The 25125-nt window shown below is 42.6% G+C and overlaps 1 protein-coding gene across 4 annotated transcripts in view; it reads left to right on the top strand.

Annotated features, from left to right (window-relative positions):
* Positions 1-25125, top strand: part of LOC147141064 (oxysterol-binding protein-related protein 1-like) — a 41656-nt gene that overhangs the window by 14780 nt on the left and 1751 nt on the right. The window contains exons 1-26 of one of the 4 annotated variants that reach the window (XM_086044127.1): positions 6039-6165; positions 6286-6426; positions 6502-6587; positions 7553-7627; positions 8371-8482; positions 8589-8674; positions 9410-9554; positions 9629-9696; positions 10082-10126; positions 10323-10396; positions 10633-10696; positions 11662-11763; positions 11857-11982; positions 12041-12140; positions 12236-12342; positions 17507-17675; positions 18762-18957; positions 20373-20448; positions 21272-21406; positions 21946-22043; positions 22140-22322; positions 22391-22498; positions 22587-22676; positions 23628-23754; positions 23860-23976; positions 24054-24177. In XM_086044127.1, coding sequence (XP_085900253.1) covers positions 6327-6426; positions 6502-6587; positions 7553-7627; positions 8371-8482; positions 8589-8674; positions 9410-9554; positions 9629-9696; positions 10082-10126; positions 10323-10396; positions 10633-10696; positions 11662-11763; positions 11857-11982; positions 12041-12140; positions 12236-12342; positions 17507-17675; positions 18762-18957; positions 20373-20448; positions 21272-21406; positions 21946-22043; positions 22140-22322; positions 22391-22498; positions 22587-22676; positions 23628-23754; positions 23860-23976; positions 24054-24177 — 2713 coding nt within the window. In that variant the 5' untranslated portion in view covers positions 6039-6165; positions 6286-6326. Of the gene's footprint in view, positions 1-6038; positions 6427-6501; positions 6588-7552; positions 7628-8370; positions 8483-8588; positions 8675-9409; positions 9555-9628; positions 9697-10081; positions 10127-10322; positions 10397-10632; positions 10697-11661; positions 11764-11856; positions 11983-12040; positions 12141-12235; positions 12343-13324; positions 13465-17506; positions 17676-18761; positions 18958-20372; positions 20449-21271; positions 21407-21945; positions 22044-22139; positions 22323-22390; positions 22499-22586; positions 22677-23627; positions 23755-23859; positions 23977-24053; positions 24178-25125 lie in introns of those variants that run through there. The other 3 variants (XM_086044128.1, XM_086044129.1, XM_086044130.1) reach the window with 3 other exon arrangements.

Below are 25125 nucleotides of genomic sequence, written 5' to 3'. Positions count from 1 at the left end.
TAATTTATAGTATATAGCTGTGTGACGCAGCACCATAAGTGCCATTATCCAGGCTGCGGCGAAATAACGGCTTACTTTGTTGTTCCCACATTAACCTTTATATGAATGATCAGGCTAATTTTCCGTGATCAGAGACCACACAACGATGGCTGTAGTGGCAACGCCATGGAAACGTGAGTTAATTACAGATATCACCAGAGTGAATTAGTCGTGCACCTGCCTCCACGAACAGAGATTTCACAAGAGCAAACCAAATTATTAGATGGTTTTGTGCACGGAGATAGGGACTTGCAATTTCCTTGCTGTGAATCACCGTGATGATGCACCCATTGAGCGGCGTGTTACGCTTTTTCACTTCTGAAAAACATTCACAAAGACTATAAATTGAATTCCCAGATGACACACTCAATTGAATAGTTATTCCTTTCTCTGAACACACACACACACATACTTAACCATATTATGCAGGATTTAAGCAGGGGATCAGACTGAAGTCCAAAACAATTGTTGATGAGTCAAATATTTTTATTTACCCTAAACAAGTGTGGTTTAAAAAGAATTAAATATTCTTTTTGGAAAGTGCACACAGCATCTCACAAGGGCCCCAATTTGTATTTTACTCTGTGGGAGGCTTTGTCTGCCTTATTTGCATTCTGACTCTATGTTGTCGGTCCTCCAGCTGAGGTCCGAAAGAAATGAAACACACTACAGATTGCACTGCAAGCCACTGAAGGAGCCCAGGAAGAATTACTGTTATCTTCGGCCAAATAGGACACACTGACATCATCTCACAGAATTGCTCACATTGTAACACGGGGAGGTGGGCGAGGGAAGGTTGGCACAATAATACAAGAAAAAAACATGTTTTTCGAATTACAGCGTAGATTATTGTTAGCAGATTTTATTCACAATGAGCATTGAAAAAATACAGTTGAGGGCAGATAATGGAAGTGTACTTTTCGATAGGGACAACATTGCATGCAATGCATGTATATAGCTATCGAACCCAATGTTTTTTTTCATCAATTGAATATGACCTTCGGAGGATAAAATGGTACCCTTTTCTTCTTAATTAATCATGTCACATGTACAAAAATAGCAACCAAAAGAAAGGTCTCATATCAGATTAATGGCAAGCTAATATAAAGCATACAATACTATTCAATATTCAGGTCAAAAGATCTGTGTTCGTAGAAAAAAAGGCCTCAATGACAAATACCACTCATTCAGAAATGTAACAAAGAAGCTGCCACACTACAGAAAACCGTGCTTTCATGGAAAATAATGTTGCACATCCATTTTGGAAACCGTGACAGCTGTCCTCATGTGTGGGTTACTGCTATGAATTGATACTGAAAAACATAAATACAACATGCTCAGCATGCAGTTGGCTCGATGTGTGGTCTACTTACAGACGTGTAAGCTTGTGTGTGACATGACTGAACATCGCATGTTCAACACGTGTTGGGTTTAAAAATAGATAACACACGAAAGCAAGTGCTGCAGCTGGATTTGGAAAGACCTGAAGTGATTCATTTGAATATGGAGGACACTCTGAAACAAAGCCCAGCGGGTCCGTCTGTAGTGTTGTCGATTACGCTGAGCCTGCTGTGGCATTCCATTATTTTACCACTCGAGTGTTTGCATGTGGCTCTTGCTCTGGAGTATAGTGACGATAGCGTAGCATAATAGCATGCGTAGCCGGCCCCCGCCCATCCCATTCGAAATAACAGACACAATTAAGTGACAACCTAATGATCAAGTGTGAAACACCCAACGTGGCTACATTTACTTGTTAAAGAAATCAGGACGCTAAATGCAAGCAAACCGCCGAGAATGTGAGGAACATCCCGTGTGGATGGCCACGAGTGACTGGAAAGAGCCGATTGGAAAAAAAAATTACAACTCCAAACAAATCGGCGGGTGATCATTCTCTCTTTTTGCTCGCCCAACTAATTAGAAAACCTTTTTATAAACAGATGAATGAAACAATGCAAACATTTGAATTGGACCTCACCTGGCTTCTTATTTGAATGGCATAATACCTGATAGCAATAATCTCATCTCTTGTTTGGTGCCATATAAACAGAGTGGTTTCTTGCCATGAAGGTTGGTCACAGTTCACATGCTAATGTAGTCACGCCAGAGCCAAAGCCAACTCGGATGACTTCCGAGTCCAACAATCCGTTACCTGCTGCTGACATTTAGTTGACTTCGGATGTGCCGTGGGTGTGCCCTCATCGTGACGTGAGCTTGTTCAATTTTTCATTAATCCGTGCGCCACTGCACTCCACCTTATTTTTATAACGGCAATGAGCGAGGCTCCACAAGTGCTGTATTGAGAGCACACATTCAATTGGAGAAGTTAGATGCCAAAGAAACATTTTGTTCCCAATATGAATTACACAGGTCTTTTATCCTAATTGCTATTCAGGTGCTCAGACGGTGTACACACTTGCATATACAGCACTGTAAATACTGTTATGTTTCTGTCTACAGTTATCATGGTGATTTACCATTTAGCATCTTTTTTTTTCTTCTTTTTTTTTTTTGGTGTTATTGAATTTGGTCTCCTTGCAAAGAGAGTTCATGAATATCATTTAATTTATTGTACCTTTTCTCTATTCTGGATATTAGAAGCATACCCGTTGAGCACAACAACATCTATTCAAGTCTATTTACCATTAGAACGTAGACCTTTAAAGTATTTTCTTATAAAGACTGGGTTCCCTGAGATTCCTCCGTCCTGATAGCAACGGATGGGACAGGCTTTGTTTTGACAGTGACAAACGACTATCGACGCGATAGCACGACAACACACTTATCAACACTTGGTGGACCATCAAAATTCATCACCGAGATTGACGTGTCAAACTTTTTGGTGCGTTTGTCATCTTTTGAGCGATTGAAACAAACTGAGTTATTATGCTCACAATATAGACCAGGGGTGCCCAAGCAAGTCCGGTCAAGAGCCCTTATCCAGCCTGTTTTAGATCTCCTTCCTCCAACACACCTAATTCAAATAATCAGCTCATCAGTTGCCTTTCCAGAAGCTTGATGGCGATCCTGAATTGTTGGATCAGCTGTTGGATGAGGGAGACATCTAAAACACGCTGGTTAGGGGCTCTCAAGGACCTGATTTGGGCACCCCCGATCTAGAGAAAAGCAATGACAGGGTATCCACAGAGGAACTGTGGTACTGCATCAGAAACTCTGGAGTGGCAGGGAAGTATTTTAGAACAGTACAGGACATGTGTGAGGGCAGCAGATCAGTGTTGAGGTGTGCTGTAGGCGTGACAGAGAAGTATAAGGTGGAGGTGGCACTGCATCAGGGATCAACTCTAAGTCCCTTTGTCATTTGCAATAGTGGGTGAAGGTCTTTAAATATTTAAGGTAAACAAGTGAGGAAGTGTAGAAAACAATCCAAGCAGGTGGAGGAAATTGCCAGGTGTGTTACATTAGAAAAACGTGTGAAAATAAGAACACTTTTTTTTTTTTTTAATATAACTTGTAAAGGTAGCATCTCCAGGCACAATTCTTGCTTTGGAGTTGAAGTGTCAGGTTAGTGTATAGTGATCCATTTTTACAACATAAAAATTATTCAGTGTTGAAAGACAAACTTTCAGACCCATTTCACGTTCCTCCAGGGCCATTTACATTCCCAAGCAGTCAAATAATTTTCTCCCACTCTAGTTGCGAGGGGAATATGGGCCTCTGTTTCATTCATACTTCCTCTCATTGTCTCTCCCAGTCCTACAGTCTCTCTCCCTCTCCCTAAAATGTCCCTGTAGGGGATTCTATCGCCTGGCTCCTTTCGATGCGGTGGCTTCACTTTGCCTCCATTATCTTGTCATTTGTGAAGGATTACGCTCCGGAGCACCCGCAGTCCGTCCCCTTTGCTTAAAAAGTGTGACAGCTTACAATAATTGCCATGCTAATTAGTAGAAACTTGAACAGAGAGCTGCTTGCCCCTTGCCAGACCTGATATGATGGATACACATCAATCAACGTATACAATTGAGTTATTTCTGCACCGTTCTTCATATATACTCTCAATATATAAGAAGTCCATACCGCTTCACTTGAGTTGTCAGGTGTGCTGGAGCCTAGCCCAGCCGACGTCGGGTGAGAGTCAGGTCTGGTCACCAGCCAATCGCTGGGCACATAGAAAGCATTCACACTCACATTCGCACCTAAAGACAATTAAGTCTTTAATGAACCTAAAATGAATGATTTTGCAATGTGTGAGGAAACAGGAGTACATGGAGAAAACCCATGCAAGGATCAAGAGAACAATATAAACGCCACAAAGAAAGGCCGCCACCCAGATCCCACCCTCAGAACTGTGAGGTGGATCCGCTAACCACTTGAGCACTGTACGAAACATGAAGTCAATCATATTTATGTTTTACTGATGGGGCAGTATAGAAGATGGATGGGACCCAAGTATTAACATAAATTAAGTGAAACTAATTAGGATCAGATCAAATGAAAATGTCCCTTTGGTCTAAAAATGCAGTTGTCAATTTTCAGAAGCAGATGGCCATCTATCTATTGAGGTGTTTGTAAAGTGTTGCAATAATAGACCCATAGCCGCATGTGTTCATGGGCTGACATTTAAAAGGAAACCGAAGTGTTTTTTTTTTTTTACACAGCATGGTGCACTCTCTGACCTGGTGTGTGCAAACATTAAATAGAGCACATCTTCAATAACACCTCTGTGGAAGGAATACATGTACACTTATAAGAGGAGAAATTTGCCCATTTCTCTCAGCAAAGATCTAATTGGCGGATGTCTCTTAAAGACTACCCTGAGCAATTATCGTGCGGTGTGAGGTGTGGTAAAAGTACGTTTTCCTCACCAATCTTTTCAGAAAATGGTAAGGACCAACCATTTTAAATGTTAAACTTGTTCAAAATATATTATCGCAAATCCTTCTGTGTGTGAACAACAATGAGGTGAGTAAAAGTAGGATACAGACATACTGTACCCATAAATGGGCCTGGTTGGAGCATTTTTTTTCCTACGACCGGACTACTACTATGGACTCATCAGAAGCCTCTTAATTGTTTCAGTTTCAAAAATGTGTAGTAAGTATTGTCTGCTTGAGTGTTCATATTTACTTTTTTTGTTAGTATTTTCATTATTTATTTTGATAGATTAATTAAAACCCCTTTTAGTGCTACAATTATAGAAGTTTCTCTGATTTCAGAATCCGTTGGAATTACATTCTAGCACAAACAGTTCAGTAGTTACAGTGATTTGAAAACCTGTCGGCGACGACAGGTCTGCATCTCTAGAGGATTTTAAAGCATATGTTTATATTAAAGTTCAGAATAAGAATAAGTGAAGTGGACATAAGGACTAAGGAAATCAGAAAGTATTTACATTTGAGAGGCTGAAATAAAAGGATTTGGATTTCTCAAACTAATAATTTATTTTAAAAAAATTCTGAACCCTTTAATTTCCTTCCCATTTTGTGTGCAATAAACCTGCTAGCAAGAGCCATGTTTAGCTGAATTTCTCCGTACCGTTTCACCATTGGACATGTAATGATCTATAAAGCTACTTATCCTTTTACCTCAACCAGAGTTTGACAGTTTAGTTACTTGGTTATTTGTCTGCCACTAAGAGAAGTTGTGGATCTGGGCTGGATAAACATGATCTTGCTCATAAACAACTCCTGGATTAGGGAGGGGAGGAAGGTAACACAAACGTGTTGGTGCCCCTTTGAAGTTACAACCCAATTCTTAATGATGGGGGCCTAGATTTTTGTGCGGCACCCACGATTAGAAGTGAGTAAAATGTATCAGTTTTTCCATTATCCAGATTTTTTTTTTTATATGTCTTGTTGCATGAATGTGCCATGCTTTTATTTTTGTAAAGCCAATAAAACTCCAAATCATGATGCAAATCAATAAAATTAAAATAAAAAATAAAATCGGGACATAATGGCTTCATTAAAAATATTTTAACATTTGTGTTTGAGTTTAATTTCAAAGTGGGGTCTTGGGTGCAACTCGACTAGCTGCTGCCTTGTCGACCACGCTCTCGAGACGCGTGGTCACTGTTGCCCACAGCTGTCAGCTGATTGGGCTGCTAAAGATTAGCTAAAAGTGTTCCTCTCGGCACACTATTCCTTTAGGGGTGCACATAAAACCAATGTAAGTCTGAAATATATTATTTTGACCTGTTATTGTCGTTATGGTTTTTCATAATTTCAGTTGAGACGCTAACAAACGTGTTATATTATTGACGCCTTGGCGTGCGCGTTTTGTTTGAAGGAGAAGTTTTGAGCATTTACGGTAATTTCACAACGAATCTGATGGGTGACCAGCAGCTGCTCCTCAAGTCGGCAAAAGACGGCAGCTCCTCTCGCATTCGGTGGCTTCTTAACTCGCGGATCGACCTGATCAACTGTCGATGTAAGGCAAATGAAATGAAATGACGTTAAATGTGTCGTAGAGTGTTGATTTTTTTTTTCTTTTTTCCCCTCACAGCAAAGTCAAAGGACAGCTCTGGGTGGGCGCCCCTCCACATAGCATGTTACTATGGAAACAGGGAAGGCGTGGAAGAGTTACTAAAAGTGAGATTTATAGTTGCTTTGCTTTTTTTCTGGAACAGTCTAAATGCGCTTGATGTAAAAAAGTTTAATATCAGTTCGCGATTTTCTGGGGGGCGGGGCGGGGTTGTTTTTACCTGGCTTCTACTCCTTCCAAATGGGATTGTATCCACAGCTTGTCTTTAGTGGGTCACTGGCCCTAACTGAGACCTGCTGATGAGTGCACTGGCATGCAGAATGATTAAAACACCAGCGGGACATTTATCACGTACATCAGAAACAGTCCAATCATATACTTCAACATCTTCTGTTGCAGCTGTGTAAATCCAGGCCACAATCTTGAGAAGTGGTGAACTGTATATTTTAGCATTGAATTGAATTATGTAGATGATAGCATCCCGTGTAATCCTGCACTTGCACATCTGTGTTCAATGGAATCAGTACGGTATCAAAATTCAGGACCGTTAGTGCTGCACGAAACTGGAAAACTAGATCAAAAATTGAAACTGCAGCCAACTGGTAAATGTAAGTCGGCACACATAAAACACATTCCCAGTCCTTAACGTGATTAACTATGAGCAATGGCCTTATAGTCTCCCCTTCGATCCATGTCTTTGGGTTAAGACACTGACTTCTTGAACACGTAGGCTCAGCTGGATCTATGTAGACAGTTTCTTCATGGTGTGTGTACAATACATCTTGTGCAGCATCATGACGGCTGCTGTCTTGCTGCGCTATAGTGAGCGTCTATGGGGAGAAAAAACTTTCATGCCCATAAAATCCAAAATACCGTACTCTGGCGATTGTTGTGATATTTCCCGAGATTCAAGTGGGCATGAGTATAGGTGTGCATGTGAATTTTGGGGATGAGTTATTGCAATTTTCTGACATTACGCTTTTTTACATTATGCGTTTTGGACGCTCCCTGTTTTTTTTTTTTTGCAAACATTTGGTTGAACAGCTTACTAATTATGTGGTCTGTATTGCAGGCACATGCTTATGTGAACATCCAGGATGACTTGGGCGACACGCCTCTGCACAAAGCAGCCAGCACTGGAAGAAAGGTAAATCACAAAAAACATCCAAACAAGAGAGGCACAGCCAAGCCTCGCTATCCTTATGGGGTTATGGACCGAGCCAGCACATGAATAGCGCAAATTTGCAAGTAAATGGACATAGTCTCAAATCTAGAAATTCCTACGCTAATAGTTCAAACCCTAAATATGCCCCAAATTATCTTCCTCAATCGCTTTAATATCAGTTCAAACTCATCTTACTACATAACCCTTAAGAATAAACAGCTGACTGAGGATTTGATTTTAAAAAGAAAAGGCAACTCAAATGTAAGGACACTGGAGTATTTGTCACACATATACTCAACTTCTAGTACCAATTACTAATTTCCTATCAGCAGGTTTATTATGTTTTTGACTCTGTGATTCATAAATGCACACATTTTGCCAAATTATGTCACACGGTTTGAAGTGGAAGTTTTTGTTGCCCCTTGATCTGCTCCTTCTTTTAGAATAAGTGTTGCAAAAGAGAGCCAATGAATAAGCAACCAAAGGTGGTCTTTTGCTTGCTGAACTGAGGTTTCTTTTTTTTTCCTCTTTTTTTTTTTTCAAGCACAAGCTCAAATAAACTCAAAGCGCTGATTCAATACCCAAGATGAGCTTTTGGGAGCTTTGCTGAGGTCTCCTGCGATTGCCAGCATCGTCTCAACAGCTTTAGTTGGGCGCATTGGATTGTAAATGTTCGCCTGTGCTTTTTTTTTTTTTTTTTTTTTTTTGGTGTTGATCCTCCTCAGGAGATTGTTCTGTTGCTGCTGCGTTACGATGCCTCTGCCAGTGTCATCAATGGAACAGCGCAGATCCCTAAAGACGTCGCAGAGGACGATGAAATCATAACCATGCTCGAGGGTACAATGACATTATAGAGTATTTGGAATTGATTGTCCAAAGACATTTGTGTGTTGGCGCTCTTGTTCTGACTCAATTTGTGTGTGTGTGTGTGTGTGTACTTTAGCCGCTGAGAGAAGAGAGACAAGGCAGCGGGAGGAGAGACTGCTGGATGCCGCCAGAGAGGGGGATGTCTCCACTATGTCAGAGATAGTTAGTGTCAGAGTTTTGTCATCTGAAGTTTATTTTTGTTGAATTGATGATCAGGATGTTGTTCAGCTTGGCGGCGAATGCGGTTAGCACATCGGCTTGACAGGCATGCTAGGATAACTTATGATCAATTGTTCCATAGGTGCGAATGTGAGTTTGGTTATGTGTCGTGCGATTAGCTTTGTAGCCTGCCTCTTGCCCAAAGTCAGTTGGCATGAGTAGTAGAAAAATCCAAATATTATGGAAGTAATACAATGGAGTCTCACTCACTGAGATTATCACAAATATTGTAGGATACAATCCCAAATCAGCAAAAATCATAATTATTGCAAGTGGGAGTTTCTTTGCTAAAACTGAAGTTTCAAGAACTTACAATGACTGTTTTGAAAAAGGAAAACCTGTGAGGTACATACTTTTTCTCCAATTGTTGCTTTAGGCAGCAGCATTGTGTACAGCTTCGAATGTTTGATTGTGCTCAGTTTGACTGGCATAGGCAAATGTGAATTTGACAATATAATCTTTTCAGAGGGGCTTCGCATATTTCCCCCAGTCCTTTAGCTGAATTTCTTCCTTCAATTGAGACCATGTTACTTTTTTTTACCTATTGTCATAAATATATTGTTCAATTAAAAGCTTATCTGACATTGTCAAAATGGAACACACCTAATCAAATGTACAGTGAATATAATTGTGTGTGGTAAATGCATTATATTCTGGTTTATGTTCTCCTTTTTTAAGCTTGGTAGAAAAGAAGCCGTGGATGTGCACTGCAAGGATTCGGTGGGCAATACGCCCTTACACTGTGCTGCCTACAGAGGGCACAAGCAGTGCATCATCAAACTGCTTAAAGGCGGCGCCTGCCCTACTGTCAAAAACAACCGAGGTATACTCTCAAAGTCCATCAAAACTGTCATTTTAACCTTTCCTGTGTTCAAATAAATGCATGCTGCCTTACAGGGCAGACAGCATTGGACCTGGTGCGCACTCATGAGCTTAGGCAAATTCTAACTGACTATCAGGACAAGGTGAGGACTGAGAACCAATAGTTCAGGCTCTTTGCGGGGTGCTTCATGACCTAATTTATACTAAAAATAAATATTTGACAGTTGAATAATGCCTCATTTGCATGGTTTTGCGGCACCAACATTTTGCAAGTTTACAGGCCTCTAAGGCACGCAGAAAAACACTCGTGAAATGTAACATTGACACTTCATAGATTTCCTATCACACAATTTGGCATCACTACCTTTGTTGGGATTGTCACATGTGTGTGTTTTTGTGTTCCGCTTCCTCTGCCTCTGTGGCTGGCACCTGCTGCCTCGTTCAGCCTTAAAATAATTGAAATAACAACACTGTGCGCTCGGCAGTCTGACAAATTTCTTTTTTTTTTTTCTTTCTGAAAAAAAAAAGGAAGTGAGCAGCAGAGTGCAGAAGATTGAAGGCCCTCTTTGGAAGGTACCCAGATGTCAGAGTGTGTTCCTGTTTCTTAAAAGGACAAGCTATGTCCCTGGTCAGACATCAGCACATTTAGTAGATGGAGCAAGCTTTAAAAACTGTACTGTGCACTTATTTGAATCCATATTTTTCACGAGAGAATATTTTGTTCCGACTGTTTGTTCTCCTGCTTATGTGTAGTCTTTCCCTGCCACAGAGTTCACGCTTTATTGGGTGGCGTCTCCACTGGGTGGTAATTGAAGACGGAACGGTTTCCTGGTACTCCAGACAGTAAGATTGTTTTCTATTTTACATGTTCCCATGGCGGTTTCGTAATGCAGGGTTACACATATGCAGAGTTGTAACATCTTTGTTGGAGGACGAGCAACTCACGAGTCGGCAGTTGTGCGTGGTGGCCGTTTGAACCTTTTTAGTTTTTTTTCATGCCAGCGTGTGAGCACAGAAAGCTAAACGGATTGCATTTGAAGGTCAAATGTACCGTTAATGTACCCTCCTTCTCTTTCTAGAGGTGAATCAGGATCTGGTGTAAGAAAACAGGGCAGTAGATCTTTAGGACAAGCTTACTGCATGGTATGTAGAGAAATTTGCATCCCATCTGCCATGTAGTATTTGTATTTATCAAATCCATATTCTGTATATGCATCAGGGATGTTATGATATCCAAATGTCACGATATGATAATGTCACGATATGAACCTCATGATACGATAATCATCACAATATTGAAATAAATAGGCTTGGCCAGTCATGGGCTCCTACTGGTGATTAGCGTGGATCTTAAACATAGGTGGCGTCAAATTAAACTGCACGAACAAACTAACCACCAGACGGTGCTGGAACTGCATAAATGGAAAACAATTTGGACTTTTTGAAGTCAACCCAAACATATTTTTTTCAAGAACATGTTCTATGCAGGCCCACTTGTTGAAACAAGGCATTCTGATTGATATTTAGTTTGTGTATTATAAGTTAAGCAGCAAAATGCACCCACTTTTAACCTTCTCTGATGGCAGCCATTTTGTCACTTCCGTCGAATGAAAATGACACCACAAATGCTCAGGGCTCGGATAACGACCAATCACAGGGCACCTGTTGTGTGAAGCTGAGTCGTGATTGGTCGTTACCAGAGCCCTGAGCATTTGCGATGTCATTTTCGGTCGACATAAGTGACAAAGTGGCCGCCCTCAGAGATGGCTAAAAACGGGTGGATTAGCTCTATAACGCAATTAACGCAATATTTATCAAATTGCCTTGTTTCAACTAGTGGGCCTGCATAGAACATATTCATGTAAAAAATATGTTTGGGTTGACTTCCCCTTTTAAACAGATTTCCTGCTATTAATATCATGACATTACGACGACGATATATTGTGGCGATTTTAATGTCACGATATTGTGACATCTCTAACATGCATGTGCTCCTATACATTCTTGACCATATGGTCTGACAAGATCTTTCTGTCTTTTAAATGATTGCCCACGTGTACTTGCCAGTATAGTTTTCTGGATGATGATGTGTACTTTTGTAATTCCAGGTCAAACCATGGGATCATTGCTTTTTCATGCTGAAGTGCGCCGACAACTCTGCATTGTGTTTTAAAGTCCCCTCCAAGACGGACGCGGTGGCGTCACGAAAAGTGAACCGCTTCTCTTCCTGCTGTGTTGCTTCATATAGACGCGATGGCAGATTTCACGTGTGTTGAAATGCCACTTGCTCATTCTCCTCTCAGAGGTGGTTGGATGCCTTTGAGGCGCACTCCGCTTACAGCGCTCAACACTGCGCCCGCCGCCAAAACGTAGACGACGCCGATGGGGACAGCAGCGTTGCGACGAGCAGCGTAGCGCAAGAGCTACAGGTAAGATTAAAACTTAAGAGGCTGATGATGGCGAGTCACGCGTGTGGTTGGTTCTCAGCGCCGTGCCTCCAACGCCTTGGAGGCTGCCAGTGCGTGCCAGCAGAAACTGGAGCGTGAGGTGTCCATTTTTGTTTCTATGGTGGAGAATGAGAACTGTGGTGAGCGCAAAAAGACACTTTCCCCCCTTCTAGCTCTTTTTTGCTCATTTCATTTTTCATGTAACTTCCATTGTTCCTTATTTTTTATTTTCCAGTACTGGCTGCACCGCTTCTCCTGAAAGCCAAAAAGACTAGTGAACTCTCCGGTGAAACTTGTGCTGCTCTCCAGCTCTGTCTTCAGATTTTGTCCAGACAAGAGGAGGTAGTGTCATATTTTCCCCAACATTTTTTCTTTTTTTTTTTCAACATTTGAACAGATTTTGAAAATGTGACAAGCCACACACATGACGAGGGGAAAGAAAAAAACGGCATGTGTTCTTATTGCTCTCATAGTGTGCGATTTACTCGAGATGATCGGAGCGAGCCACGCATGACAGTATTTCCACAGACAACTGGAGTCTCCCCCAGACCAGACATGTGTTGTAGTACCAAGACTGACCTGTTAGAGGCAGCATGGTGGCTCAGGGCATTGAGACTGCACGAAAATGCAAAGACGACAGACTGCGGTTAAGAACTCGTCATCATTTTTCAGTGATGCTCAACATGCTCATCTATTTGCGTCAGTAAGAGCTTCAAGTTTCTTCCTATAGGCTGTCGTTTAACGTCACGTCAAGGATTTGTCATTGTAAAGAGTGAACAGGTTAAACATTTGCGATTGTCTACAATGACCGTTTTCCGAAATGACTGGGGAGGGGAAAAAAAGTACTGGATAATCCACTAAGCAGAATCTTTCAGAAACATCCGATAATCGGGTCTTTGTGACTTTGATCCTAAATAGAGAAAATTGCCCAAATGAAGCCTGATTAACAAAGTGTTGTACCCATTTGAGCTTCCGGGATGTAAAAAAATATGCATTTTTTCCACCCCTCGATAATATGCAGTATGTGATCTGAACTTATTGAGTCTTATTAGTGCATGTGCGTTTTTATTGGCCTCTGGAACGATACTGAATGGTTACGAGATACTTGAGCAAGCCGCCGCTCTGGTGCATAACCTTCTTCATGTACGCCTAAGGGTTGAAATTGTTGCAGGCACTTGCCCCAGGTGGTTGTAGCATTTGGTCAGTGTGGTAATCACCGGTAAAAGATCCCCTTTTATGCTTAGGTTTGCATTAGCTTTGCAGATCAGTGCACATTCACATATACTCGAGGGGGTCGGTGAGGGAGGAAGCTGAGGTTAGTGTGTGTGTGTGTGTGTGTATGTGTGTGTGCGGATATTAGCCAGTGCAATTCCAGGCAAGCGTGCTCATAACACACGCTGGCAGACTTGCTTTTATGTGTTAAAGCGAGGTAAGAGGAGACTCAAGAACAGCTTTCTCATCCAGGTAGAAGACTGTCGATTCTATTCTTCACCCAAACCCGTTTTTTTTTCATAGTCGCCAAGTTCTGTTTGGCCTTAATGCATGTTGGCTTGATCTTGATTGCCACAAAACTTTCAGCTATATTTTTTTCTGCACTGCCTGTCTCCTCTTTTTATCTGAAGCCGGCCTTTGATAGATTCAGCTGAACACGGTAGAAGCGAATTTCTGTGCTGAATCGATCACACTAAAGGCTTTTTTTCTTGCCTGTGATGTAAGGTAAACTTCTGAAATTCTATGACTAAACTTTCATGTTTACGCAAGGACGTGCATTGCCTGTGCTCGATCATCATCATTGCATGAATTGCCAACAGCTGCTCTCCTGTCAGAAGGATGAGCTGGCCTTGTTATCAGAGGAATTTTACAGAGCATGAAGTGAGAAAAAACGCCACAACAATGCATGCTAAATTAATCACTATCAGCTGTATTGTGTAAAATGGACCACTCAATGTCTTTTTTTTTATTTTTTATCTGTGCTAAGCTGCTGCTACTTATATACTAAGTGGATTATATTTTCGCCAGTGCTGAGATTGGCTGTATATGGCATTAAAACTAATTCCACCATCCCATTAGTCTACGTAACATCCTGCAGTCGTACACTGCCTCAGTTTCACTCCAAAGTCTCGGCAAATATCGAATAGAGAAGCATGGCTATTTCCTCCGCGGGTTTCACAGGGAACGTGACGTTGCCCCTAAGCAGCATATGCGCAGTCTGACCCACTTGGGCAGCAGCTGTACAACTAGACCAAGTCTGCCTGACTGTTCTAGTGTGCGCAAGGTTGAGCTCCTAGTAGACAGTAAGCCAACAGACGGTTTAATTAATTGATCACAGTGAGGCTCAATATGGAGTCAGTCCTCGTTTTGCTGCTGCCACTCCTCCTGACAACAAAAGATTGTGCAGCATGTCTGGGAATCTCTGTTTTCGGTCTTACGTGATGTGTTGGACGGGATTTTCCTCACCAAACTTATCCAAGCATCCCTTTGCTTTGTGTACTGGGAACAGAAAAAGTTTTTTTTTTTTTTTTTAAGAGACCCCACCACATGACAAGGAAAACAAATGTTGTCTGCATACTGCTCTTATGAGAGATACCATATTCTTGAGCTATATAAATAACATTGCGTTGAATTGAGTGTCCACCACCAAACCAGATGTCTGTCGTAGTACCAAGACTGACCTGTAAGAGGCAGCAGGGTGCCAAAGGCATTGAGACTGCCGGAAAATACAAAGAAGAAGAAAGTATAGTCGTAAAAGAATTGAATGCTCAAATTTTGCGCGATTATCGTTGTGTGTACCTGTGGGGTTGTTCCATGCCAATTCACCCCCAAAAATATGAACATTTTAACCAAGGAGGTTTTGGTTTTAATGAAACTTGGTGAACTTGTTTGAGTTTGCACAACACAAAATCTCAAATTTTAGGTCAATCGGAACAAGGTTTTGGGAGCTACGGCCCGCTGAATTTGCACATTTTTGGCAAAAAGGAAAGTTCCTTCTTTATCTCAGGAACTACCGGGTCAATGTTCACCCAACAGGTAATGTTGGAAAGGGAATTCAACAAGGATTCCAAAAATGCCTAAAATCCGTAAACCCTACCCTCACCTTCAAATTAGCTCCTCCCATAAAGGGTTCAAAGGAAGGCGGCCACGCCCCTTTTTGCCACATTTGGCGGCCCGTAGCTCCCAAACCCGAGCTCATAGATTCACCTAAAATTTGAGATTCAGCATCCACCCCCCCCCCCCCCCCCCCCAATTCTCCCATCGGCGCGGCGATGGAGCACGGCGTCAACAGGGCTTAAAATAGACGCGTTTGTGCTCAGAACGGGGACAAAGTGTTTGTTTCCTCTTCAGCCAAGAACCTGGAACTGTGTCTACCAGATTATTTCTTACATAGTCAAACAAAGTCGTCTTTCATTTTCATACTGTTCAGCTGTTATGAATGTTATGGATAGGGGAGCAGTTGCAGTGTCTGGTGAAGGAAGAGACTTTAATGGGTTTTTGTGACGTTCTGCTTCAGTCAGAAAGATCAAACAAGACATATCAATCACATGACTAAACATGTTGGTCGCCTTTTGTGTTGCTTTATCCATCATGTCCTTCTCTGCTACACTCAGTAAGATGGAGCTGCTGTCTGGAAATGGAAACTTTGGCTTCACTTTAATCAGCCCTGATAAAGACAATCACTCAAACGTGTTTTTTTTTTTTTTTTTTTTACCCAAATGACCACGTGGACTGACTTAACAATGCTCATTTTAAAAATTGGTTCGTGCCACGGGACTAACAAATATTCTACATTTACGATACTCAAAACATTTGCATTCCTATCAATCTTTATTCACGTCAGTATAGAGGCGCAACGGTTATTCGAATAATTAACTAATCAATTATCAAATTAATTGATCATTATTTCTGATAATCGATGAATGGTTTAGATGGTTTAAAAATGGCAGAGGTGGGTGGGCATTCCGTCTGACCAATGAACCAGTCCCTCTGTCCGTCGCTGATGGACACGCGTTTTGCTAACGAAAGACGGGAAATTGAAAGATCTATTATGCTCAATCAAGTTTTTTGAGCATTTAGCAGTGTTCAAATGCCCTTTCCTCACTAAAAACACTCCCAAACTGCTCTTTTCTCCTCTCTAAGCACCAGCCGCACCCAACCGTTTTTTTTTTTCGGATTGACGATTGAGGGGCTGGCAGACCTTTGTATACTGACAGAAGCGCGGTTAAAATAACATGACGGACTCACCGACAGACAATTACAGTTTGGTTCGGATTGACGGATGGTGGATGGGTACTTAGGCTGCTGATGGATGATGAATGACGGACTGGCAAACTTTGGTAAAATGCCCACCTCTGCCAAATTGTTGGAATTTCAACTTCTCAACAATAAATATCTGATTTCTGTAGTGAATCTTTTTGTTGAATCAAAACAAAACCATTGATCGTTTTTTTTGTTGTTGTTTTTTTTTTACCATTTTCTGACATCGTACAGACAAAAACAATCATTATCAACAAATCATAATTTGTGCATTGTCAAATTGAAACAATCTCATGTTTTTGAATAAAGGGATGAGAATTTAACCTTTTTTTAATCCTAATCATCGCATAATCTACGCATAAACGCCGCACAAGATGATAGGAAATACTGATCTGCTGCATCTCTGTGGCGTGGTTCAGGTTGCACTAAAGCGACACTTAATCCTGCCATGCACATCGCTGGCCTCAGGGTGTTTGGTTCTGATCAGAGGAAGTCGGATCTGGTGGCAGGATCACAACAATGCAGAACCACCACGACTGATCAATCACTCCTCCACCCGACAGGTTGCATCCTGGTTGGTTATTGTTTGGTTTCACGCCACAATCACTGAGTCCATGGCTCGGCCAAAGTTGTTGAATGCACACTTAAAGTGGAAGTCAACCCAAGCACGTTTTTTTCCAGAATATTTTCTATGCAGGCCCACTAGCTGAAACGGGGCATTCTGATAAATATTGCGTTTGTGGAATAAGAGTTAATCCACCCGTTTTTAGCCATCTCCCGGGGCGGCCATTTTGTCACTTCTGTCGACTGAAAATGACATCACAGTTGCTCAGGGCTCAGCTAACGACTAATCACGGCTCACCAGTTTTCTGAAGCTCAACCGTGATTGGTCATTACCTGAGCAATGAGCAGTTGTCATTTTTCAGTAGACAGAAGTGACAAAATGGCCGCCCTCTGAGCTAGCTAAAAGCAGGTGGATTTCTCGTATTCTACAAATGGACTATTAATCAGAATGCCTTGTTTCAACTAGTGGGTCTGCATAGAACATATTCTCGAAAAAAATGTTTTGGGTTGACTTCTATAAGTGTTTATAATGGGAACTATTGCATTTAATGCCATTCTCAAAATCATTCCCTACACTTTCCACACTATCGGGCCTTTTCTGACTGATCAGAAGGGGGGAAAATGCTCCCACCAAACCAAAAAAAAAAAATCTGCTGTGACAGTTATAGTGCCATTTGTTGCATTCGTGCAGGTGTGGAGTCTGAAATTAGAGCAGGAGGAGGAAAAGAACAGAGCTCTGAAAGAGGCGCTTCAGACCATCGCCACCGAGCACCACGAGCTCAAGCAGTCCCTGAGCAAGAACAGGAGGTCGCCCACCCTCTGCACCCTCGCCGAAGATGATTTCTATGATGCCGTGTCAGGTCAGCAGAGCCAAACTGAACAACTGCTCGCTCGACAAGAAGCAAAACACTTGAATGAAGTTACCGATATGTATGCATGACTCTCCTGCATGTTCTAGATGTTTCCCTCCTGCAGCACACTTGATTGAAATGATCAGCTCGTCGGCAACAGTTTCCACTACGCTGTAAAGACTAGTCTACAATATCCTTAATTTCATTAGTTTTGCGTCCTTTCATTGTTGAAGTGGAGGTCTCTGAAGGGTTCTTTTATTTTTCCACACCCCAAAAAAAATGTATCACCGGTAATTCAGTCAGCGCTTTGGTTCGGAGTTTCCTTCCTGTTAATGAGTGACCGGACATGGCCATTCTGTTGACCTTAGCTCCCTTACCCTTCAAGTGTCATTATCTATTAAGTATCATCCTCATGATACTGCTTCTTTCAATTTGGCTGTTTTGTGCCGGTTTGATGAATTATTTTGCTTTTTCTAGATGTTGAAATTAGTCACTAATTCATTCAAAGTTTGCGTCGATGTCTTGCGCAGACTTGCTAGAATAAATATGGACTGCCTACTCCCCACCCCTCCCCCCCCCCCCCCCCAGCCCCCCCCCCCCCCCCCCCCCCCCCAAGGTGTTTGTTCACGAGCAGTCCTCAGGGAATTGGCTGCATTATTCATGTTGCACTCCGAGCACTGACCGCACACGGCGCGGCCCCGTGAGACACTAAGCTCAGCACTTCCTTGGCATTTCTGCTGAGCGTAACGCCATGCTAAATCACAATAATGTAATTCTATGCCCGAGTGTAGCTGCTGAACATGTAATGATGTGGTCCCACAACGCATTGGAATCATAACTTCGTCACAAAGTCGTAATGACTGAGCTCGCCGACGCGATACTACGGATATGGCCGTGATGTGCCGCTTGGAGCGCCAAGCAAACAGCGTTGTGGGAAGTGAAGCCTCTGCATGGCTTCTCATTGGAACACAACGGTCAGGCGGGGTTGCAATGGGGAGGAGGAGGAGGAGGAGGAGGAGGGGGGAGTTGGCGCGCAAATGGAGTTGCTTATTTGCGAACGGCAAAGTGACGAGGCCGTCATCGTCCGCCCCGCAGAGTCCGAGTCGGAGCTGTCCGTGAGCGGCTTTCTATCGGTGGCCAGCTACTCCTGCGAAGAGGACGAGGGGAGGGACGCCCCCCTTCTCAGCAGCAGCCGCCGCCGCCGCCGCCATCCCAGCGCGCTCGCGGGGGCCGCCGGAATGTCAGGGGAGGGTAACCGTGGCAACCAGAACAATGCCGCCAAGAAGCACAGGTGGGACATGCTCCGGTTATTTGCCAATAGATGACAGTTGCCGACTCGCTGAGGTGATGCGTCCTCGTCTCAAAAGATGTCTGCATGTTTTTTTGGGGTTTTTTTGTTTTGTTATTGTTATAAGAGTGCACTGCCAATCTTCAAGCGGTACCTTTTAGCGTGCAAGTATGATAACAAGAGTAACACACCCCAATTAGCACGGAAGATGTAACGGGATACGATCTTTCCGTTCCGTTGCGCTTTTGTCGGCAGGTGTGTTTTTGCGAGCATCCGATCCACAGAGAATCAACTGCTTTGTTTTTCCTTTCGGGGACAACGAAAGGGACAATCTTTCATTTCCGTAGAGGCTCATTCCAACTTGGCTTCTCTTGTTTGATCCAACAAGTGATCCTTGAATAATTTAGCACGTTCTGGCACGGAATAAAAAATAAAAAAAAAATCAAGCTGACTAGCTCTGAAAAGGACTTTTTAATAAATCGATAAAAGAATCACAAAACAAATCCCAATATCAATCAATCTGTTATACAAAGCTAGTTTTATTCAACCTGTATGATCACTTTAATACAATGATCATTTTTTTTATGATGACCGACTTTTTAGACATGTTGACCTAACGCTGCCGAAAACATTCGTCATCATTTCACTGGGGAAAAAGAGGCCGTATAGCCGGGGAACGATTTTAATCATGTTGGGACCAACAATATGAAAAAGAAGCCCCCCCCCCCCCCCTTAATAAACACAAATGTCCTCTATTTGGGGCAGAGGCAGGAGGAAAACAAAGTGGGCCAAAAGCGGCTCCGTCTTGCATCACTACTCTGTTCCTACTAGCACAGATGGAACCAAAGCTCCCCCCACCACCCAGCCTCTTTCTGTCTTTGTTTATTTAACAGAAATAATGGCGTGTATTTGGGTAGACACCATCTGCCTGCTGCACAAATAATTGTAAAACGGCCTCGTACTTGTGACAGGCAGAGACACGCCACCGCGTCCGTTTGCAAATTTGCACTTAACGTCTGTTTTGCCGGCGATCAAATCGTACGTTTCCGCTCTCCAGAGATGAGCATTTGAAGATATCGAAAAGTGCAGCGCAAATGCCTGACGACGTCCGTGGACGGGCTGGAGCAGCTCATTAGCTCGCAGGTGTCAGGTGGCATTGCTCAACTGGATTATCTTGCATGGAGCTTTTAAAATGGCCCAAACGTTTATCCAAAGGCAAAATGTCCTCATGCGTTGTCCCCAGGGGTTTTAAGCATGTGCTATTAGCATTATATTGACTTCGAGAAAAGTGTAATAGTTTTCGTGCATTCGCAACAAGGAACTATCAAATTCACATTTCCTGTGTATGTATACACGGTACGCTAATGCAAAATGATAGCTGACGTTGTTTCTCCCTCTTAACAACCGCTGTTCCCTAGAACATCTCTACCGGCGCCGATGTTCTCCCGAAATGATGTCAGCATCTGGAGCATCTTGAAAAAATGCATCGGCATGGTGAGGACAAACCAAAGTGATTTTTCACATTGATCCGCTGTTGCAAGTAAATTGTTCGCGGACTTGAGATTTCTCGCGTGCTCAATGGAGGCAAACGTAACTCAGGTTTTCGCTTCCTCTGTACTGTTTTGCATAATTAAAAGTCTCTGACAATCTTCTGTCCAACACACACAAATGATAATGAATTACAGTTCACTTGGGGCAGTTCTGTCTCATGCAAATGCGGAGTATGGCTTTCGTTACCGCGACAAAGTAAGCGGCCGCTCAGTGTGTCCAACTCAAGGACTTTGCGGCTATATTTAGCAAGTAACGAATCGAGCGACATTTTGGAGTGTTATTGAAGACTTCTGGAGCCTCTGAGACCCCCTTGTGAGAAGACTCCCTTATTTGTCCAGACTGCAAATAAATGGCGTTTGCAAAAAGCCGCTGCTGGCTAATAAAACGGAGACGTCCCAATTTGAAAAGATACGCTCACTGATACAATTTCCCACAAAAGTGGATAATCCCGAAAAAAACAAACAAACAGTGGGTTCATTTCACACCTGGGTGGGTAAGCACTTCTTAGACCCAACTATTTGCAAACAAGCAATTAAAATGTCCTCTTTTGATATTATCATGCCAAAGCTTTGAAACTCACATACGCCTCGTCAGTCTGGATGAATTATGTCCATCCACCGTGGCCCATGAAAGGCAAGCATGATCTCAACGTACAATGTACACAAACCTCACTCATTGTATCAAGCTTAACTCTCATTATGAAAAGACCCAACTCGGTCCGTATCGCTCAATGAACGTGCTTCATCATATTCATGTCGTCTCTCAGGAGCTGTCCAAGATCGCCATGCCGGTAATATTAAACGAGCCTCTGAGCTTCCTGCAGCGGATCACCGAATACATGGAGCACACCTACCTCATCCACCGGGCCAACGCCACCGCTGACTCCGTCGAACGGATGAAGGTGACACAATGCCCACGTTCACGTCAGCTCAAATGGTCTTTAAAGCAAAAGTCAACCCCAACATATTTTTCCCAAGAATATGTTGTATGCAGGCCCACTAGTTGAAACAAGGCATTCTGATTAATATTGTGTTTGTGGAATATGAGTTAAGCAGCAAAATCCACCCGTTTTTAGCCTAGGGCCGGCCATTTTGTCACTGTCAACTGAAAGTGATATCACGCACCCTCGGGGCTCAGATAACGACCAGTCATAGCTCAGCTTCAGCAAACAGGTGAGTCGTGATTGGTCGTTACCTGAGCCCTGAGCAACTGTGATGTCATTTTCAGTCGACAGAAGTGACTAAACGGCCGCCCCCTGAGATGGCTAAAAACGGGTTGATTTTGCTGCTTAACTCTTTCATATGAATCGTAATGCCTTTTTTTCAACTAGTGGAAAAAATATATATGTTTAGGTTGATTTCCCCCCCTTTAAGGTTCTTTTTGTTGCCATTCATGTGTGTAGTGGAAGTGTCGATATTGAGCGTCATTGTCTGTTGGCAGTGTGTTGCAGCGTTTGCAGTGTCAGCTGTGGCGTCACAGTGGGAGAGGACTGGCAAGCCCTTCAACCCGCTACTGGGCGAGACCTATGAGCTCATCAGGTTGGACGCTGCGCTCGTTAGCTTGATACGTGCACTCATATCATACACAGTTTGCACTATTAAAAAAAAGTCAGTCTTTGTCTCACTCTTCTCCAGAGATGATTTGGGCTTCAGGTGGGTTTCGGAGCAGGTGAGCCATCACCCCCCCGTCAGTGCCTTTCACGCCGAGGGCCTCAAGGAGGATTTCGTCTTCCATGGCTCAATCTATCCCAAAATCAAGTTTTGGGGCAAGAGTATAGAAGCAGAGCCCAAAGGAGTCATCACGCTGGAACTTCCCAAGTGAGTGCGGAGCTGTGCGTTAGCTTTGTCACGCCCTCTTTCGAACCTCTATCTGTCGTCCTCCAAAGGTACAACGAAGCCTACACCTGGACAAACCCCACCTGCTGCGTCCACAACATCATCGTCGGTCAGCTTTGGATCGAGCAGTACGGCGGCGTGGAGGTCGTCAATCACAAGTAACGACAGTTGGTCCCGTGGTGTGAAAGCCAAACGCCGAGCAGGGCAACGGAGGAGACGTGATCCAAGAATGTGACTGTGTGACAGGACCGGTGAGCGATGCAGCATGAGTTTCAAACCTTGCGGCCTCTTTGGGAAGGAGCTCCACAAAGTGGAGGGATACGTTCTGGATAAAAGGTAGCATCTGACTCCTCTTACTGCTTCTAAGGAAGCGAGTTGTGTTTCTTTGGGTTGTCTGTCATGAAAGAAATAACAATACTCTGGCTTTTACCGCGACTACAAAATACTACCGTTACACTGGGCAACAATTCTTTTTTTATTTTTTTTTTTCAAAATTTGGTGTTAGAGATGCAAGAAAACTTTGCGAGATTTTTTTTGCGCCGATTCCAAATCAGCCCTCATTTCTTATCTAGCACATCAAGTTTTCATAATATATTACATCATGTAATTTAGTAATATTTATGTTTAGCAACAGGTGGATTTTTTTTTTCTGAAACACCATATCTGTAAGTTACAACACATGGTAAAAATGTGTATTGAGCAGGCTTTTCTAGGTCAAAGTTAAAAACAATGCAATTCGTAAATCTCAAAAAACAGACGTGCCAGATAAAAGTAAAGACATTTTTTAAATGTTATAGAACACAAAAAGCCATCTCTGATGTAAAATTTGCTGTTCACCAGTGTTAAGAATGGTTTTTATTTATTTTTTATTTTTTTAACTTGCGTTTAATGCTAGATGTACCAAAAATTAATTAGGCCTGGGTTAATAAAAAATCGAGCAAGTCGAATAAGTTGACTTAAAGATGTCGACATTTTTGCCCCAAGGCTTCATCGGCAACATGCACATCATTCACGCAGACATTTCCAGTCTGAAGAAACATCCATCCTACTTTATCTAAACCAGTCATCATGATCTTTTCACATCTATTAGCACCCTCTATAGGTGTAAAGATGATACTGAGATATATATATACTTTTTATCTTCATTATTTGTTTAGATGTATACTCTGCTTTTGATATCCACCCAGCCTGAAGCATTTTTATCAAACCAAGTTTCAAATGGCTCTGTTCCATTTATTCATTTTGCGGGTGACAAATCCTATATTCAAGATCTTGTTATCTTTGCAGCAAGAGGAAAGTCTGTGCCATCTACGGCAAATGGACCGAGTGCTTATACACAGTGGACCCCTCAACCTTCGACGCCCACAAAAAGTCAGACAAAAGGAGTTCAGAAGAGAAAAAGACCTGCAAAAGGGTAAGGGTCGTCTTTTTTTTTTAACATTTCTCGCCACCAGCTGGGTTTGGATTTTTTTTAGTCATTGGAGGCTTGAGCATCTTTCTGTGTGTCACCTGACCTCAGAGCAGTGTAGATGAGGAGCCCGAGGAGATGCCGCCGCCTGACGCCGAGACGGTGCAGGTGATCCCAGGAAGCGAGCTCATCTGGAAGATAACGCCTCGGCCCGACAACTCGGCCAAGGTCAGACAGCTTGAAAAACAAAAAGGATCTTGCGTCTTGTCTCTCACACGTTACCCCCCCTCCCCCCACCCCCACAGTTTTACGCCTTCTCCACGTTCGCCATGCAGCTGAACGAGCTGGACAAGAAGATGGAGGGACTTCTGCCGTCCACTGACAGTCGTCTCCGACCTGACATCCGCGCCATGGAGAACGGAGATATCGGTATGACCTTCATCTGACCTTCACTTTCACACATGCTAGTAAAACAGCCGATTTTCAACATAGTAACCGATTTTTAAAATGTGAGACCCCCACGACAAGGATACATTGGGCAAGTGTTTTCTCTTTGCTCATCCAAAAATCGCGACCCTCCTCCCGCCATCCAGATGTCTGTCGTAGTACCAAGATTGACCTGTGGAGGCAGCAAGGTGCCAAAGGGCGTCCGGACTACTGTAAAAGACAAAAATAAAAAGTAGTAGTAGAAGAAGCTGGCTACAGTGCTATCTTTTCATTTCAGGTCACAACTACGGAGTCATTGGCTCGGCCCAAATCTGTGTTGGCCACACACAAAAGGATTCCACGTTTAACATTTGGCCGACAATTGTTAACCACGAACAAAGATCAGGGAGTAAAAATCGTTATTTTTGTTCTTTTCTTCTTAAGCACCGAACTTACCTGGACACTTTAAATAACTAAATAAAATACACATATACAGTATATAAAAAAAATAATAAAGCCTACTGACTGGCCTAAATGAAGCAGTTATTTTTCCTTTCAAAGTTCTAGCCTTTGCGATTTGAAAATCGCAACTACATTGCTATGTTGGTTTGAGTTTGATGAATTGTTCAGCCCTAACTATTGCAAACTAGTTTGATATGCCCCAATTTATTGTTTTATGTTTTCACAATTTCTTTGTTGTCTTGTACGGATTAGGGCCAGTGGGGGAAAAAAATAAGGTTGGTAAGATTCTCACTTATTTCAGAATTCTGACTTTATTCTCAGAATTCTGACTTAGTCAGAATTCCGACTTTAAAGTGAGGATTTCCACTTTTCCGACTTTAAAGTGAGAATTCTGACTTTATTTCCAGAATTCTCACTTTAACCCTTGGTTAACCCAATTAGTTCATTTGGAGAATTTTGACTTTCAATTCAGAATTCTGAAAAGTGAAA

Source organism: Filicampus tigris, chromosome 10, assembly GCF_054856515.1.
Source record: "Filicampus tigris isolate MCC_2025a chromosome 10, RoL_Ftig_1.0, whole genome shotgun sequence".
In the NCBI taxonomy this organism is placed as follows: domain Eukaryota; kingdom Metazoa; phylum Chordata; class Actinopteri; order Syngnathiformes; family Syngnathidae; genus Filicampus; species Filicampus tigris.
The sequence above is the reverse complement of the archived record's forward strand: the minus strand, read 5'-3'. Positions and strand labels throughout refer to the sequence as shown.